General features: G+C 41.2%; 1 protein-coding gene across 3 annotated transcripts in view; it reads right to left on the bottom strand.

Annotated features, from left to right (window-relative positions):
- Positions 1-13205, bottom strand: part of LOC116449335 (contactin-3-like) — a 96550-nt gene that overhangs the window by 22932 nt on the left and 60413 nt on the right. For all 3 annotated transcript variants that reach the window (XM_032120765.1, XM_032120764.1, XM_032120766.1), the window contains 4 exons: positions 12134-12318; positions 4234-4370; positions 1966-2095; positions 687-837 (listed from right to left, as the gene is read on the bottom strand). In XM_032120765.1, coding sequence (XP_031976656.1) covers positions 687-837; positions 1966-2095; positions 4234-4370; positions 12134-12318 — 603 coding nt within the window. The remainder of the gene's footprint in view (positions 1-686; positions 838-1965; positions 2096-4233; positions 4371-12133; positions 12319-13205) is intronic.

Raw genomic sequence — 13205 nt, 5'->3', positions numbered from 1 at the left:
AATTTAACCAGCACACTTGTGCAGTTTCTGTTTATGACTAATTCAGTAATGCTTTAACGGTTATTGCTGGAAAAAAACCATTTACATGTTGTTGGAAATCAATAGCTGGGGGCACGGGTGAATCACAAACCCTCCCCTGAGAACTACAACTCTCAAACACATCCACTGTCACGTAAACAATGATGACATCTGTTATCCCTGCTACGATCACGGCTGCTTGAAAAGAACCTGGAAGTGCATTTTCCTTTTCTTGTCGTGTTTCATCTGCTATTCTTGACCTCCCAATTAACTTTTCTTTCTTCTCTCAGCCATATCATCACCACGGCTGTAACACACCTTGTTTGCCTCCCTGCCAACATTTTCAGAGCATTTTGCTGAAGGCTTTTAGTATTGTTTTACAGGCTTTGCATTCCCAGTTTTCTATCAGCACCTGGTTCTCTCTAAATCAGGCCCAACTCTACATTAAACTGGAAACAAAATCTGGCCCTTTACCTTAGAGAAGGCACTACACTTGCACTCTCAGTGCTCTGATACCAACACAATGAAAAAACAAGCAAAAACCCCAGGCCAGCCAGACTTCAGAGAGACTTTACAGCTGTTTGGATCTACAGCTGACACTACTGCATAAAATGACACACAAAAGCTCCTTGTAAGATTAAAACAAATAAACCAATGTAACATGGTACCTTTCATTTTCGTGTAGCTGCTCACCTCCCTTCTTCCAGGAACATTTGGCCTTAGGGAAAGCTTTGGGTTTGCACTCAAAATCAACTGTGCTGCCTATTTGAACCTGGATCAGTTTCTTCATTGGACTCTTGGAAAAATCCGGAGCAGAAGCTAAAACAGAAGAGGCAGTAATAGTGAAATAAAGCACTTTTAATGGTATTAATGATACTACTATTTAGCACTTACACGAGCACTTCTCAGATTCCAAACATAATTAACACCATTCATTAGTTCAGACAGATCTTCTATTGGACAATTCAGCATTTCTCCTCCTTATCCTATTATTTTGTACCTCATCCTGGTACCAAAGGTCTCAGCTGTGAGCAGGTGAGCACCCAACAAGGCAAGCACAGAAGATTGCAGAGACTGAAGCTCAATGAATCCAAGGAATGCTCAGTAGCTGCCCAACTGAATGCTCTGCTGAAAGGAGCAGATTTATTTAATAAATCTAATAAATATCACACCAAGAGTCTCATTAAACCTCAGAGAACCAGTAGGTTTCCAGTTCCACGTGACAGTGCATGTCAGATGACATGAAACGACAACTGCAGCTCATTCTGGGGGAAGTTTTCATTAACTACCAGTTTAGAAAAGGCTCGTGGCTTCTCCCTACAGTAACACTTGACTTTGAAAGGAAATTCAGTGTTTGAGGAGACCAAGGCTAAGGAGCACGTGCTGATCAACCACACAAAGGAAACAGGAACCTGTGTCCCCAAAACACAGCACAGTTACAGCTTAGTTTTGACCTCACGTTGGAGGGAGAAACTGCTCAAGTGTGTGTCAGCCCCAAGCCCAGTGTTCCCCTCCCCAGCTGTGACCGTGTCAGACCCCAGCACAGGCAGGCTGGGTGGACGATGCCTGTCAGCCCCAGAAGGGCTGCACACAGAGGCTTTTAAAGGTGCCTCGGAGCCCCACACAGAGGTGAGAGCTGCTGATGGAGCCAGCGCCGCCTCCACACCACACCAGAGGTTTTAAACCTCAGCCCCAAGCCCAAAACCCCATCCCTGCTCTTCCCCTCGTGAATAATTTATGCTGTTCTGTTTCAGATGAAGGATTGGCCTGCAAATCCTCCGGCAGTAGATGACTCAACTCCTCAGCTCTGCAGATACAGACATCGGGTTGACAAAAAAGTTTCATTTCAGTGACAACAGCTGAGTGAGTTAAATCTGAGGTGCAATCCAAGGGGGTGTGGAGAGGGATAATGAGGTTTGTGTTTTAGGGAAAAAAGGAACATCTTACCTACAACCCTGAGCTCTGCACTCGAAGAGATGACACCATGTTTATTTTCAGCTATGCACTGGTATCTGCCAGAATCTGTCAGATTTAGATTTGATATTGTAAGTGCACCATTTTCAATTTGGATCCTTCCCTGAATATTAAGAAAAATATCTTTATTGATGATTTATTTCCTGTGAAAAATTTAAAATAAGTAAGGAATATAAATAGGACAGCATAAATACAATGAATAGGGTAAATGCAAAAGCAAAATCATGAACGCACTTCTAAAAGAAGTGACACGACTGCATCATGGTATAGCAATGGTGATCAGATATGGAGACCTGGAAATGCAGTGTATGAAAATAATTCTTCAAACTTGCCCAGTCGCACCAAGGTTTGGCCATCTCAAATACCCTTTTATTTCTCCAGAAATAGGGACAGAATGCTACCAGCCCCCTCAGACAGACCAGACTATCCAAACCGTGCAGATGGCACTGGCATTTCACACTATTTAGTGATCTCACATGTGCCACTTGCTAATGAGCTCTCTCTAATACTGTGCAGAAAAAAATTCCATCAGCCATTAAATGAAAGACACAAACTTAAATGCCCTGGAGCCAGCAAAGCTGCTCAAGTATCTGCCTGGGTCTTCTCACCTTGCTTATTCTCAGAAAGCTCAATTACAGTGAGAAGTGACTAACCTGAGTGGCAGAACTGGTGAGAAAAGGAAGCAGTGAGAAAACCACAGGAGCATCAACTTTGGGGAAAACCAGAGACACAGTAACAGACAAAACCCCAACTACCTGCCCAAAAGTATTTTCTACGGGCTGTTTTTTGGGTCTGGACACGGCTTAGCAGGCCCAATGCAATCACTCACTCCCTGCCTTTTGCCAAGGGCAGCACCCACAGCTGGCCCAAGCACAGGGTGACTCCAGGACAGCTCAGCTCCTTCCTGGACAGGTCCTGTCCCAGCTGAGTGCGAGGGGTTCATCCAGAGAGACAGAAAACAATCCCAAAGAGGAAAAAGCCTGAGTCTCCATGGCTTGATCTCCTCTGCAGCATCCCAAGCTGCTGCTCTTACAGAAGATTTGTTTATGGAGAAGGGGAGCTGAGGGGAGCAACCCCAACAGATGTTTGTGAAGGAGACCCACCACGAGGGATTACTGCAGTCAGGGAGCAGAAGACACCTGATCACTGCACACAGAGAACTCCTCTGGGCTCTCCTCAGTGCTGGTTCTCCAACAGTTGGTCCTTCAGTATTTCCAGAGGAAGTCACACTTCTGCCCTGACATCACACCAAAAGGCTGGACACCAACACCCCAAACTGGAGAAGTGGGGAGAGTGAGTGATTCCAAGATATTTTTGCACTTCCTGAGGTAAAAAAAGCCCATTACCTTAGTGACTCTGCATGACACAGTAACAATGCTCTTAAATCACCCAGAGAAGATTTTGTGCTCCCTCATTTAACCTGTCCACAAAACACCACCATGCCCTTTAGCCAGCATGGATGTAAGAAATGCTTTCCCATGCTCTGCTCATTTTTCAGAACCATCCAGTGAATTCACCCAAGCAGTCACTTTCTTGCCCAAATGCCAGCACTGAGCACAAGGCACTGGCCCAAGGGCAAAATCCTTCCTGCAAAAGTGCCTGTAGTTCATATTCCTGGTAACTAGAATGGGGCTGTTTTCCAGGCAATCAGTGAGATTTAAAATCAGTAAGGAGTATCAGATCCTGTTCTGCATTTCTGACCTTTCACCTTCTAAGTTCAACCTCTTTTCCCTGTCACCAAGTGCATTACTTCCTGTTAATTTACTAAAACAACTGCATGAAAGCAAACACCTATGTTCTTTTGCTGTTTGTGTTCCATTCTTTGCATCAAGTAAAGCAGTAGTAAACCCATGAATCGTTAGGAGTTTTGTCAAGAAGTTGGAAAATATTTCCTTACTACCTTTAATGAAATGCCAGCTACAAATACATTAAAATAATTCAAGCTCTCCATCCCTATTTATAATTCTTTATGTATAACGTTATTAAACTTCCTTCTCCAGTCATTCCCTACGTGTTTCTTTCTGTGGTTCTATTGTTGCTTTTGAATCTGCTTTTAGCTGGAATATTTCTGCACAACATAATCTGTCTTTGTAGCTTTAGAAGTCTCATCAGGATGCTCTTGAAAAATACAAACCCAGTATCAAAGATTTCTCCTCTAATTCCACAGCTTTAATGAATTCTCCTGTTCGCATGAACATTGTTAATTTTACACAGCACCAGGTTTTCAAAACAGAATGCTACCTCTATTGCCAGCTGCTCTCCATTCTTCAACCACCTGTAGGATGGTTTGGGCTTCCCACTTGCTCTGCAATCCCAGTACAAGGTGTCCTCCACAGCGACTTCCACATCCTTTATGGGCTGGATCCAGTGAGGTTTTGCTGCAGATAAAATACACATCAGCAACAAAGACCCTCACAAGTTATTGCTCCACATCAAAGGGTTAATTGGCACAGAACTCATCAATTTTCTGCCCAGACTCATCTGTACCAACAGAGCTTCCCACTGGTCCTGCTCCAAGCCCCTAATGAAACAAATAACTTATTATTCCTTTTATACATTTTTATTATGAGCAGTAAACCAGAAGAACATTGAGAGTGCAGATCACTAAAGCTGGACTAGTGAAACCAATATTAAAATCACTAATGATTAAACAACATCATTTTGCAATCGAGGCAAATGTAAGAGAAAGGCATTAATGGTGAGACTGAAATTAAATAAGTGATGTGGCTAAATCATCAAATTAATGCTGAAGAGAATCCTTTAAGTCCTAAAAAAAAAAATAATGGTATGTCAGCCTTAGTGCTAAATACCATTTAAATTGTTTTCTAATGCAAGGCAGCACTTAACTGGATGAAAACATGGGTATATGAGACTGTTTTTGAAAGCAGAAGACTTGGCACAGAATTTGGGTAATGCAAACCAGTAGAAGAAAGTCCATAAAAATCACTATTTTTTAAGCCAAAATTTGATGCAATAATACCACACATCCTTCAGAATTACCCAAAATACACTTAAAACTGTAAAGATATTTAAAACACCTGTTACAGCTTTCACAGGAAGGAGAAAGCTCACTTGGCAAATAAACATCAATGCATGAAAGACAACAGTAGTTTATTCTTTTATTCCTTTAGTGCTATTTCACACATCAGTTCAACACTATTTCATAGGTAATTTGTGAATTTTCTTTGAATTTATTTAATTTACTAGAAAGTTCACAATCTCAGTCTATGCTATTTCTCCAAGAAAAGATAAATTCTGGACATTGCCTACGGAGAAAAGATAAAAGAGTAGGATGAAACTTGGCTGCAAACACTTAGCTATGGGCAAAGAACTTTCCAGAGTCAATTTGCTTATCTTAAGTGAGCCATTCAGGAACGTCTTGTAACACCCTCACATGAAAACAACCAGGAGAAAACAAGTCCCTGGTGATGCATGAAAACATTATTTAATACAGAGCTTTGGAAGCACAGAAGGTCAAATTAATTCCTGTTGAACTTCCCACTACAGTGGAGTTCCATCAGCAATTAACTCAGGCCAAGGAAATTAATGATTTGCCTGTGGCCATGAGGGAAGTGAGCGCAGCTGAGAGCTGAACCTTTCCACTGCCCCAGGCACAGCACCAGCCACGCCAGCTTTGGATGAGGGTTGGCACTGATTTCCTTTTAAAAGGTTCCTTGTTTCCTAGCACCAATATCTCCTCTCCATCACCGGCTCTGCAATGCAGTGAAAAGACCTCAACGTGACCACGTACACACCAGGCTTTTATGATAATTATTAACTGATTTATGTAGCCATACTTAGGGTTAACTTCTTACAGAAGAACTTCCTAAAATGTATTCATTGAGATATTAACAACTAATAAATACTGGAATTCGACCAATATTTGCTGACAGTGAAATACTCTGATACTGCATTTTTTTTCCCCACATCCCCATGAGGATTAACACCTTTCACCGATTTGGGGATCATTTATTTTTTACACCCTCTTTATCGAGGTCAGCTGCGAAAGACAGGATGACCTGATCTTTGTGTCACATGAATGTACAATTTCACCAGTATTAACTGGGGTAAAATCTTCACAGTTCATGTCAGAACACCGGAGTTCAAGACAGAGCTATTGCTTTATCCCACATTGTCACTGGGAGTATTTACCCCACATGTTTCAAGGGAATGAACGCTCAGGGCTCCATGTAATGAGCTCCCTCCTGCACTTTGCACACCTAAATACCTATGCAACATTCAGCAGTGCTTGAATTATGATGGATCCGTACACGTGGAATATTTCACATCTGCTGCCTATCTCCACTTCAAAGTAGGTTAAATATAATCTATTTTCAAGACTTAAAGATCTTGGATTCAATTCTACCAATAAGAAAAACATTGTCTACGCCATAAATCTTGTTCTAGGACTCTGTGTCAGGCAGTCTCCATAGGAAGGTTCCCCAAATTCCCACACAATACAATAAAGCAGAAATGCACAGAACAGCTTCCCAAGGCACAGTGTGAGAAATTCCTGGTGCTTGCCTGTCCACAATAGAGTGTTGATGGACACTTCAGTGATTTCCTTGAGGAAGGCTCTTTTTCTCTTCCAATTACCGATGGAGGTGTTCAGCAGAAAGAAAAACACCCTTTCAATCTGTCTTTGAAAAAGAACAATTCAAGCAACCAGCTCAAAATTGAAAAGACAGCTCAACAGGGGCAATTCCAGCTGGGAATACTCTGACTTCTGGCCAGGGTAAAGGTGGTTCATGCACAGACAGAAGGTCAGGTATCAGCAGCTCTGATACTGCTCCGATATTCTTGACACCGTCTGAAAACAGGATCAGGACCTGCCAAGCCCAGCACTGCCCCTTTCTGTTGAGCTCTGCCTCAGGACACTGAAGGACTCTGTATGAACAGCTTTATTCCTCTCAAGGTCTTGTCACTGCCAGGCAAATTTTACTGCCCAAAATATCTGATTCCACCATCTGTGCTCCTGAAGGAAGGCTTGGTAACAAAGCCTCATTATTCTCTCCTGGAACTACTGCACAGTTGGTGTGAAACCTGCATCTTCCTAAAGAAAAAAGAAGGAGTCACTTCTCCCTCCTAAAGCAAGGGACAGGCAAGCAGGCAGCACATCCTCGCTGACATGAAAAAAACAATATAAAAATAGACACTGTCCTGTAAGCTGAGAGGTTGGAAGTTAATTTTAATGGAGCTCATAGTGCACGGTTTGAGACCGTGACAGGAATCCATATTTTGGGATAATATTAAGAATTCTTCGGAACTTGCTGTGCAATCTTCATGAAAGATTCATCTGGAGCTCCTCCAGGATGAAATGCTTGTAAGGTAAGTGATTTTCTAAAGCAGGTTAGCCGTCAGCTCCATGGCCAGTCACTTGGAAAAGCACCAGCCTGGATTTTGCTTCAGTTGTTTTAGCCTAAAATATTCCTCGCAGTTCTCCCGATCCCAGAGGCAAGGAGAGAACAAGTGTGCAACTTCATAAAAAAGTATCCCAGGGAGAGGCTTCTCTCATCTTTTTTTGGTGGTTATGATGACCCTTCTCTTCCAGGCAGTTGGGCCTGCAGGAAACAACTGTTGCTTTATTACACTCCAGGCCTTCCCTGTAGGCCAAAAGGGAAGGAAGAACCATTTTTTCAGACTTCTACAAAATCCTCTGTGACATTCTGGGAGTTGATGTGAATGCAGGCCAACTGCAGCGATGCTCCTGGAAGCAGTGGCCGAAGAAGTGACACTTCGGGATTTGTAAATTATTTGTGGACTAACCACGCACGATGCATCAAAACACGTGTTTTTATGTGTGATTTACTCCGGAGTTAAGGAATTCAATAAAAATCTCGTTGTAATTCTGTAGGCCAGGGGAATAGAATGAAGAGAAGACAGAAGTTCAGGGCCATGACTCTTCCAGGGAGTTCTGTGCTCTGCTGGGACCCAAAGCCTCTGGGAAGCTCCTCCAGAACAGTCCCTGACTGCGATTCACACCAGCGGCTGCTGCTTACACTCCTGCCTTTCCTCTGACATTGCCACTAGGAAAGCTGGGCTGGAAATCTCTCAAACACCTTTGGGGAGCTCAGCAGTTGGGCAAGAAATCAGAGGCGAAAAAACTTCCCAGAGGAAGCAGCTGTGAAGCAAATGGGGAGAAAACCCACCCGGAAAGTGTAACCTGCAGTTTTCCAAGCAGTCTGCCTGGAAGTCAGGCTCTGACACTCCCACTGGTGCCTGCTGCAGGGATGAACCCTTATTTTCATCTCAAAACTCCAAGGGACTTCACACATGAATAACTTTTGTTCTGATAAAACAGCTGGGCCTAGAGAAGCAGCTGACACATCCCTGAAAATGTCCATTTTTTGACTCCCATTCAAAAATAAAAATGCCCTCAAACAACAGGCAATTCCAAATCCCTGGGGAAAGCTTTACTATGTAAAAGAAGACAAACTATTTGTCTGTGCAGCAAGAAAATGATATTATTAGACAGCATTAACAATTAAACTCTAGGCCGATCAAACTCAGCAACTCATTGGTATTATTATTTAGTCATTTACAGCTTTGTTGTCGATGTTTTGAAGACACCTCTAAGCACAAGACAGAGTCAGGCTATCAGATAAAACCTTTACACAGAGAGGCTCTTCCTCGTACACAAATAACACAATTTCAGTTTAATTTTGCTGGTAGATTATTCCAAAAAAGCCCCCCAAAATATACCAGTACTTTTGATACAACAAAAAATAGACGCAGATTCTACTTATTCTGGGGGGATTTTATCTTTGTTATCGCACACCAGCACTGCAGAGCAAAAGGAGAACAGCAGCAGAATTTCCTCCTCCCTCTCAAACATTTTACCTTGGTACTGTCAAGCAGGACTTCTGGTGTATCAGCATGGGCTAGTTAAGAATATATTTTCTTCAATTATACTTTAAATAAATTGCTTTACGTATCTTTACCATGCTTCATGTTTAATTGCATCCTAAAGCACAAGAATGCAATTGTTTCATTGCCTCTCATTCCTCTCTGCCATGAAGCATCTCCATGGATTCTTTTTTTTTCCATTATCTCTTTATGGGAAGCTAAAAGTGATGACAAACGAACACACTAATAAAGGGAAAGCAAATTATTTATATATTCAGGTTCTACAGTCAATCAAAGTTGGATAATCTTGTCCTATTTTTAGCACAATCTGAACTCCCATGAATAGAAAACTGGCATTTAACAAATGCTGGAACTGCAAAAAGGACAAAAAACTGAACATTTGACGTCAGACTTTTCTTGATAAAATCCTTGAGGAGAAAAAAAGATTAATAGTCTGTGAGTATTGCAATGAAAGAACCCAGAATATCTGGTTTAGAATATCTATTTTAATTATCAGCGTCAACTACAGGTTGAGAGTTGTATTTAAAACACACCACAATTTTAATAAAACAGACTCATTTCATTTTTTTCAGGATGAGAGTTCCAGATGCAACAGATTTGTAAGAATTCTCGAGCAGCTAACTATGGACAGGAGTAAAGTTAATCCTGTGTTCAGGTGCTTTGTGGCTTCAAGGCTATTAATTCATTCTTCGATGAAGAGGCAGAATAGCATAGAAAACTTACGTGGGGGGGGTTTTAACCAAGCAATTCATGCACTGGAAAACCTGATTTTCAGATTTTAAACATTCCAGTTTCAGCTCATAAAACAAATCAGAATAGGAGCGTTTCACTTCGCAGCACAGCAATGAATGTTTCAAGCTTCTCTTTAGGACCTTATGTTATATCTACAAAGAATCCTTAAAGTCTGCAAGGAAAGAAAAACCTATTTTTTAGGCACATGAAAGATTTTTGTCAATATTTTTTCCTCCTAAAGATTTCCTTTTCACATTATTTCACAATGACAACTTGCAAAACGTTAACCCCAATCCCTCTCACACTGTTTTTTTTTGGGGTCAGGCAGAGACACGCTTTCTTCTGCCAAGAGGAAAATAAATGTTGTCACTATTGAAAGAAAAAGACATTTGTACTTTTGTAATGTCTATATGCTTCTGTGTTTGATAAGCAGACATGCCTTAAACTTCTACCAGTGGAGTGTTTTAACAGCAGCCAACATTCCCTAACAACACCAGATCTGTGGATTTTTGACAGCATTGGTATTTTCTGGCACAAGAGTGATTTTTTTACTTTATGTCTTCAGTATATTGCATTAGTTTCCTCCAAATCCTCATCTGCTTTCAGAAAAACTTCCTTAAATATTGATCTTTTACTGGAAGACTGAGTGGGACGTGGTTAGATTTCTTTACCAGACAGATTTCTGGGCTTTGCCATCAGATGAGGCAGCAATCCATCACAAGATACTATCTTTAGTTATAGAACATCATTAATCTACAAAAAAGAATTAAAATCCTTCAAATTATCATAAAGAGTTAAAATGATCCTATCCTGAACCCGGGCTTGTTGAAATTCTATCTGCAACAACAAAGCAAGTACCAAAATAAGAAAGATTACTTAAATCTATTTAATTCTGCAGAATGGGTTCCATGGAGCAGAACAAATGAAATGAAACAGTTGGAGTGCCATTACTGCCACTACAGGTCTCATTATTCTTTTGAAGATAAACATCCATATTAGGGATGACTCTAACATGGGCAGACATTCCTACTGGAGTATGAACTCCATCTGCGGGTTCAAATCCCTGCCTAGATTTGCAATGAAAACGTTCACACTGATTCCGTTGTTACAGAACTGCAGCTGGGTTGCTTTTATTGATTTGCAACATTCTTTATTTCAGCTCTGTGGCCTCTTAATGAGCAAAGCAGAACTTGGGAAGCAGGGCAGATACCCCCAGGAATGGCCACTGCTGGAACTGCAAGGACTGACGAACAAATCTCCTCTAGTTTATATGTGATTTACACTGATGTGTCTCACAACTGCCCCGATTTAACACCGGCATAGGAATGTTGAGCCAAACTGATGTACAAACTACAACTTTGGAACTTTCAAGCAGCAAATAAGGTCACTTAATAGAACCAAATGCACAGTGCCAAGTTTGGAGTGGCAGAGGACTCTGGCAGGTGAAGTAGCTTGGATCTACTGCCCGATGTTAATCACAGGATTTCTCAAATGTCGTAATTACAATTAGTTCTTGGAAAATTCCTGTTGCTTCAGGTCCCCTGTCCAACCTGACCTTGAACGTTTCTAACAACGGGGCATTCATTCAGTGGGAAGCTTTATTTGGAAGTTGGAGAAATCTCTTTTCCTTCCTCCTTATAAAATCTGTTGTGTCTTAAACTAAAATCTTCATGGACCAAAATCTCTGTGTGTTCTACCAACCAGCAGCTCCCCACGGAGAAGTAGTAAAGAACCTGCTCCCAGCTGTAGAGGGGCTGTGCTCTGCGCCTTCATACAACTAAAAACGCATCTCTTTGCTCAAATACTCCTACATGAGGGAAACATTCCAAGGCAGAGTCAGAAACACTGTTTAAATTGCCACTGAAGTAAAGAAAATTATATTTGCTGAGATCTGGCTTTAACAAAAATTGTCAATTACCACTTTGTTGCAAATCACTCTCGCTTTACACCAGCACCAGCGTGCTTTGCTGATACTCATTCCACTCTATAGCCTTAAATGCACAAGAGACTGCCTTTCTTCCAGCTATAAAATTTCATATTATTTCATTTCCTATACTGGATTATATCCTCCCATTTATTTACTCATTTTAGAATAAAATTGGCTGTTTTGAAAGCACAGGATTGAGAATATCCATCAGTAATCTTTCCACAAAGCAAGACAAAATTTGTACTTGCCATAAATGTGAGGCCTCAATGATCCCCCAAATAAATCCAATCGACTGAAAATTGAAGGTTTCACCAATGGACCAAGAAGTGGTGTTTAAAAAAAAAAAAAAAAATTCCATCACAGAAAAAACCAGACACAAGCACACGTTGCTTTACTCTCAGCGACCCTGGTGAGCTTTAAGCCATTTCTCAGAGATCTTACCAAGAAACTGGTGCAGAAGTTCTCATTTTCTAGAAGCACTTAAAATGCCACGTGGATTTTTAAGCCCAAATACCTGATGGAACTGCAGAAGCTGGAAATTCCAGAGTAGCCCAGAGCAGCTTGTGTTTCACGTGTAAAGAAAGGTGGGAGAGGGGGAGAACACAAGTTTCCTACCATAGTAAGTGAGACGTCCTCTTGCAATGTTTTTTCCTCTGGAATTTTCAGTGATACATTCATACAGCCCTGCGTCCTCCTGCTGGAAATTAGGGATTTCAATCATGCCATTGGATTTCCTCAGCTTTATTTTACTTGGAAATGGCAGCCCGTCAGTTCTTCTCCAGTTAATCTGAGGCACAGGGCTAAAGAGAGAGTAATGAGATTTTAAACAGTTTTGCTTAAAGTCCTTGATTGTCATAATGAGATACTTAAAGCAAACGAAATTCAGCAGTGACTTACAGGCTGTGTTAAAAGCAGCAATCACACTGTACATGACAGATGGTCAGACACTCTGGCACCTGATTTGCATTCACTGCTGATTCCTGCACTGCACTTGTGGTACCAAATTTGTCAGGATTAACTATGTGAATGCCCAATAATTGCAAAATTTCTTGTAAATCAGCACTGGCCTCCCCTGAGGACAGGTGAGATTTACCAGTAGCTTCCACGGAGGGAGAATCCAGGCAAGTCTTTTCAAACTGCCATCCTCCAGCAGCCCTTTATTCCCTGATTTGCAAACTTTCCCTCCCCTCACCAGCGAGCCAAAGCAATAGTGTGTGATCAAATTATCAATCTGATACAGGCCCCTGACAAAGCTGCCTGCAAACAAAGCACACACTAGTGAGTAAACACATTTACAGAAACAGAAATGCATTCTCAGATCATCTGTGAAAGAGAAAAGATATCAGTTATGAGTGAAGCATCATTCAGAGGAGAAATACATTTTAATCTTTATTTTGGCTATAAAGGAAGAACAATATTATGAAAGCATCAAGTACATTCAAGAGGAAAATTCAGACAATTTTGTCACAGACTTGAACACCGTTTCCTTGCACAGAGAAAAGAGACTTAGTTCAAAGGTCATATGCAAAACCACACTGAATCTACTCAAGCTAATTTGAAGTGAAATGTAAATTCCTGTGCTGCCAACATACACATCTTAATTCTGAACAAAATCAAAATACACTCCAAGACTCTTTGCCCCCTTATTTCAGGGCAGGAGTTGTGATAACCAAAATCAGGTCTTTGG

The sequence above is a fragment of the Corvus moneduloides genome, chromosome 11 (assembly GCF_009650955.1).
Source record: "Corvus moneduloides isolate bCorMon1 chromosome 11, bCorMon1.pri, whole genome shotgun sequence".
NCBI classification, from domain to species: Eukaryota; Metazoa; Chordata; class Aves; order Passeriformes; family Corvidae; genus Corvus; species Corvus moneduloides.
Note: the sequence above shows the minus strand (reverse complement) of the source record. Positions and strands in the feature narration are given on the sequence as shown.